This window comes from Atractosteus spatula, chromosome 5 (assembly GCF_055471065.1).
Source record: "Atractosteus spatula isolate fAtrSpa1 chromosome 5, fAtrSpa1.hap1, whole genome shotgun sequence".
Lineage (NCBI taxonomy): Eukaryota > Metazoa > Chordata > Actinopteri > Semionotiformes > Lepisosteidae > Atractosteus > Atractosteus spatula.
In genome coordinates, this window is record NC_142710.1 from 29,712,546 (window position 1) to 29,718,844 (window position 6,299).

The window sequence follows — 6,299 nt, forward strand, 5'->3', positions numbered from 1 at the left end:
GGTTGAGAATATGATATAACTGCATATTGCATATTGGAGTCTTGTCTATTGTTTGTTGTTCACTTTTACTTTACTACAGAGTTACAAGAGGATCTCAAAATGTTTCTGTTGCCTCTTTTTAGTTAGATTGCACAGTTCTGTTGAAAGTAACTTAATTTGTAATACATTATGCTGTTTCAGGGTATAATTAAACAATATGGATGGTATTTTTTAAGGATAAATATATCACTTCTTTAGAGCCTTATATATCCATTTTGCTTACAATTGAAGTGAATATGCTTTCAGCACAATTTTATTTAATTGTATTATAGTTTCTTTTCACTGGAAAGGCCATGTTGCAGCAGTGCACTGTACTGCATTTTTCTGTTTATTGCTAAGGTTTAGAAGAATAATTAATAAGAATAAAACCCACAGAATCCAAGCTCTGTGACACGGGAAAACAGTACCTTGAGAAACTGGTTTACAGATTGACTATATCAGTGACATCCCTGAATGAAGGATTACTAGGAATGTCCTGGTTTTGAACACCATGCTCTTAATCCATTAATGTGAAAAAAGTCACCTTTTTTGGTGACACCAAAGTCCCATTTTTGGTGACACCATTTTGAAAAGTCACCATTCAAAGAAACAAACCTAGTCATTATTTTATCATGTCCTTTAAAACTTAAGGAACAAGTAAGAATATTGTGTTGGTCTCACATTTTGTATTTTAGGGAGCACTTACAATGGACTCGGAAACATGGGGCTCGGGTAATTCCATTTTTCTACTGTTTGTGTGGTTTTCAAGTCTATCAGCTGTTAAAGTCAGCAATGATTCGAGAAGAAAAGCTTATCCTGCCTTACAATGGGTAAAGAAGGTTAACGAGTGATCAGTGGTCATCCAGCTTTAGTGACCTCGAAACCCTAACCAAATTTCAACAGAGGTTGGGTTTTCATTTAAATCAGAAAACAAATATACCATGGCATAATTCAGTATAAATGTGCAGTATTTTTGCAGCAATGCACTTTAAAAATATTGTGTCAGTGTTTTTGTAATACTGCAAAAATGATCTTAAGGCCTGTAACAGAATTCTTTCTAAGAGGCTAAGTACTGAAACTCAGGGGGTTAAATGCTTCTTGAGCAGTTTAAACTGGTACAGTTAACTTTTACTTACAATTTTGCATCCTATAATTACTAGGTTTGAGGCTGTTTAATGACATGAATTTACTGTAAATGTCAGAAAAATTGAGACTGTTGGTTCTGAGGAGTTACTATTACAAGCAGTCTTCCAGCTTTAACAAATTCTGCTCCATGCAGTGCAGTGTGAAGTAATTTAGGGCAGCTGAGACGTGATAAAAATGCCAATCCCCATCCTTTGCATTACATAAAAAAACTGGGAGTAATTTCTCTAAGAAATGTTTTGTGTTCTTTCAGATAGCTCAGCTCAAGGCCTTCAAGAACAGCACACACTGACTCAGACTACATTAAAGGTAGACATTTTATGGATGGTCATTCTGGTTTTATACATTTGCAAATAAAAGTGTTGATTGATTTTTAATTGTTTACTTAGGGGAGTTTTTTAAACACATTATCACGCAGTAAATGTTCAATTTGTCTAATATAACCAAGTGGTAGTATTTCCTTGCCTCTCTTTTTTGACAATTTTATCATAAAGCATTTGTGAAACAAATAAACAAACTGACATATTTAATCCAAAGCTCTTTTAGAAGCATGTTGAAATAAAGTATATAAACACTTCAGAAAATCAATTTACCACGCATTTCAAAAGAGTAAAGGGTAACAAAAATACCACTGACTTTTTTTTATCAAGAATTACAGCTCCAGCTACAAGCATTTGATAATTTAAAGAGAAAACCACTACAGAATAACAGGGCAGTAAATTCAATCCAGCATTTCTACTGGACTCCTGGGCTCTGCTTTGAGTATCTCAGAGGAACCTCTGATTAATTGACAAGGGCCTCGGGGGTCTGGAACCAATTCCCCAGCTACAGTGTGTTGAAGTGGATTCTGAAGGATCCTTAAAGAAACAGCTGAAAGGGGTCTTTGGATTGATACTACAAGGCGCCTTCAGAGGGAATACTATGCATGGCAGTATTTGATTAATAACATTTTCGTGTCACCATGCAAGTGTTTATTGCTCAGGTGTAATTTTATACCAACAGTGTTTCCAGGTTTCTTTATTCATTCCTATGCTCTTCTTACTTTTTAGAAGTAGATCAAAATATGAAATATATTTTTATACGTATTGTTATATTCTATACATTATACTTCATTTCAAATTGTTGATGTTCATCCTGACTTAATGAAGTATATACTGTACACAGACCCTGTCTTCGGAGATACTGTACTGTATGTGCTGCTGTCTTATGCAATCACCTCAAGCCAATGGCTTTGTACGTTATTTGGTACTGAGAAAACCCCTGAGCAGATAATGCTGAGATCTATAGAATCATCATGCTGAGTGAGAGATCTGTTCTGAAGCTGTTGATATTGGGTTTAATAGTTTAGCTTTGGGTTAGGTGATGATTTTTGAAAATAATCACTGTAGTTATATAACCTATACAGATTTAATATTATATACAAACTACATATTATACATATAATGTACTGTATAGAGGCAAGATTCAGAGCTTTCATGTGTTTGTCTGACTGTTTTTATTCTTTTGCTCCCTCAACAATTATCAAATAATTCAGACTCCATCATGTGGCCCAAACATATCTGGAGCCATGACTACATCGGAGACTGTCAGACTGTCCCAGAGTCTTAATAAACTTCTCAGTCAGATGAACCAGAGCCTCAGTGAAACAAATCGCTTTAGATCCTACCTGCAGGCCCACGGACTCGGCAGTGATGCTGTTCTCACTTGGCAAAGCGTTCTTCAGAATACCAGCAGTACACTAAATCTGTTGGCGATTTCTGATGTTCCAACTTTAATGCCCTCAAAAATGACTACAGTAAAATCGGACGATCCCATTTCTTCCACTGGTTGCGTCAAACCACTTATTGAGAAGGGAGACCGTAATAATGAATTCTGCAGGGTGTCTGACAGTATCAGCAAGGCACAAGAGTGGCTCAGAGCTGAACTAGAAAGATCCCACTGCAGCAAAACAGATGTGGCCACTGTACTGAAGGAAATGAGGAATCAGACCAAGATACAAGATTCTCAAGAAATCCAAGGCCATACAAAAGAAGTCAGTAGCTTGTGCTCAGATATTTTGGTCAAGAAACATACACCTAAGTTTGAAGAAAATGAACCTGAAGCTCAGGTTGACAGTATGCAAATTGCCACGGCATCTCTTGAAAAGGCTTATTTAAACCTTTACAAAAAACTTCAGCTGCAGAGAAACCAAGATACTAATGAAACTGCCACACAAGTCCTTCTCATTGCCTTACCAAAAGAGGAAGACAGGATAAGTGGCGAACAAGAGAAAGAAAATGAAATGGAATCTATTTTTCTCAGCAAAATCCAAAGCTTAAAAACCACTGACTCCCACGCAGACATTAAGAAGCTAATTATAAGATATACACTTCAGGACAAAGAGCTGTTAACCACAAACTTGAAGAAGGAGTCAGATGACGGGATGGCACCTCTGGAGGAAAAATACAGGGAAGTAATAAAAGTCTTTGAGGAGCAACTGCAACTAAAAGATAGAGAGATCCAAGAAAACAAACAGTTGCTGATAGAGAAAGAGCAAAAATTGGAAGAAATAACTTACCGGTCAGAATTAAAAGACACAGAAATTAGGTCACTGGCAGAAACATTACAGCGGGAGAAGAAACAAAACCAGGAGACTCTTTCTAACTTGGAAAAGACTTGCAGCTCTTGGAAAGACAAATTCTTGAAAGCTAAAAGTGAATACGAAACTGCTGTCCAGAAGCTTAAGCATCAGCTGGAGAAATATGCAAAACTGAAAGATTTTGCAAGGTCGGTCAGAGAACAAGCAGCTCAGAGCTCAGCAGAGAAGGGGCATCTTATGAAACGTTTGGATGCTGCCAAGCATGAATTGGAAAGTTTGCTCAATGAGCAAAGTCTTCTGAAGGAGGAGAAGGAAGCTGCTCTTTTTGCCTTAACGGATTTAAAGGAAGACATGAGGCACCTGAGACAGGACCACAGCAGGACTGTAGAGGAGAAATGGAGATTAGAAGAGATGGTTTCCAGAATGAAAGACGAAATCGAATTGCTGAAGAAACAGCTTCAAAATGTAAAACAGGAAACTCAAAGGGCCGTGGATGTAGCTTCCATACGGGAATCAGAAAAGGAATCTTACAAGAAAGGAGTAGAGGAATTGAAGGACACAGTCAGAGACCTGCAAAAGAAAATAGAAGACTTCATCACTGAGAAGGAATCCACAACTATCCAAATGGAAGTAATGAAGCAAGAAGCGGAAGTGATCCAAAACAAACTCCAGGAGGAAATACAGCACATCAAGCAAGAACAGGAAACCACTGAACGAACAGCAGCGGATCTAAGGAAGGAGTCGGACGCTTTGAACAAGTTTGTAGTAGACCTAAAAGAGGACAAGTGCATGCTCAAAGGAGAACTGGAGGAAGTACTACAGGAGAAATATCATCTTGAAGCTAAATTCCAGGATCTTAATCAAGAAGGAGAAAAAGTCAGAGGTGTGATCTCCATGCTGGAGAGGGAGAGGAATGTTTTGCTGGCTGAACTCTGTGACTTACGGATGGATTACCTGAACCTGAGCGACCGCATTGCAGACAGAATGAAACAGATGTGCCATGAAAGCAGCCACACGAGCAACTGGGAGCTTCAACTAAGTGACGATGAGGTTCTACCACACGTGAGTCATCAAGACATGCAGAACAGAGACCCAAAAGAAGAAGGTAAGTTTAAAAAGTTGCTAACTGACTGACTTTATTGTTTTAGCAAAAGTAGGAGTTCTCTCACACGTTCTTATCAGAATACCTATATTCTATAGACCTATAAGCAATTTTTGTAACACAAGTTTCATAGCAGGAAAACAAAATATAATCCTTCAAAAGCCATTGTTTCTTTTCAAAGAGAATTTACTTCTGCTAAAAAAAATCAGTACTGAATTCAACGCTTTAACTGTGCACACTGCCCTGAAACATGGAATTTGTATACAAACGTTATATAAAATATGTCAGATTAAGGGTCCAGATAGTCGCAACATACAGTACATTATACTGAGCTAACAAAGAGAAGAATCAATAAAGATAGATCTTGCTCTTCTCAATATTTTTTTTCTGGAACCAAATAATCCACCAAGCACCTACAGTAGCAGGCCTTTGATGCCTTGAAAAATGATGTACAGTAAATGCCAGGATTTGTTTAAGTTGTGTTCCTCTATAAATCCACACGGTAAGTGCAAAACAATGTATAGAAGAGCATCTTATCACTGGGACTGCCCGTACCCTGAATCTAACTGAGCAAATATTCAGATAAGAATTAACTGCAATAGATGATGACCCCATCCTAATCATCTTCCATTTCAAACATTCAGTGATTCCTTCTTCAGGAACCCCTTTAACCTCAACCATCAGAGATAGTCCCCAGCAAATGTAATCTAAGAAGAATTCATACTCTGCTCCCCCAGTGATCATCCAGATAAAGCAGCGTCTGGAGGAGGAGGAAGGCAGAGCTGCCAAGAGGACTCTCTCAGGACCTCCCAGCAGCTCAGGGACTCGTGAGAAATCCAAAGAGCAGACGGACACGCTCAGTCTTCATGCGACAAGCACCAAGGAGCCCATACGCTGACCACCAGGCTTAGCACTTGGACTGAGTAATTTGTATTTATCAAATTATATCACAGGCAAGCCCTGACAAAACCGCAGTCATTTATTATTCATATAACCACAATGTGACATCCACGGGGCATTTTTTTGATACGCACACAGGATGACAGGAAATATACACTCATACAAAGCAAGAGCAGACACTGCGTAACTTCACCCATGAACCATGAGCTTCCATTGATGGAGGTGCCAATTCGGACAAGTGGTCACAGTAAACTGGTACAGTGTCTGCATCCACACTGTGTATGGGTATGAAATTAACTCCGGCTCACAGACCTCATGACAAGGCTATCTGAGCTGTTCAATTAGCTCAGTGAAAACACTGTATATCAGTGGTGTGAAGTGTAAAGTGATTGTATTCTACTTAAATGAAACAATGTCTATGTTTTCTAAATTAGCATCAGCAATTTCTGTTTAGGAGAGGTGCGAGCTGTGCACAACCACATCGTAAACACTTCAAAACACCCTTTTCTTTCTTTAAAAAAAAAGAGGACAAACTTTAATCTTAAGAAAAATCTTTAC

The 6,299-nt window shown here is 38.3% G+C and overlaps 1 protein-coding gene across 1 annotated transcript; it reads left to right on the forward strand.

The window, feature by feature from the left end:
- Window positions 1-725: 725 nt before the first annotated feature.
- Window positions 726-5,739, forward strand: cccdc110 (coiled-coil domain 110 molecular ruler complex subunit). Its single transcript, XM_088917068.1, has 4 exons — window positions 726-750; window positions 1,415-1,470; window positions 2,696-4,844; window positions 5,579-5,739. The coding sequence occupies exons 1-4, from the start codon at window positions 726-728 to the stop codon at window positions 5,737-5,739; spliced, it is 2,391 nt and encodes a 796-aa protein (XP_088773194.1).
- Window positions 5,740-6,299: the final 560 nt, after the last annotated feature.

Excerpts from the sequence above, each read along its gene's own strand:
- cccdc110 (XM_088917068.1), top strand. The coding sequence starts at position 726 with ATGGACTCGGAAACATGGGGCTCGG. Across the intron at positions 1,471-2,695 it reads TGACTCAGACTACATTAAAG|ACTCCATCATGTGGCCCAAA; the intron begins GTAGACATTTTA and ends CAAATAATTCAG. Across the intron at positions 4,845-5,578 it reads CAGAGACCCAAAAGAAGAAG|TGATCATCCAGATAAAGCAG; the intron begins GTAAGTTTAAAA and ends CTGCTCCCCCAG.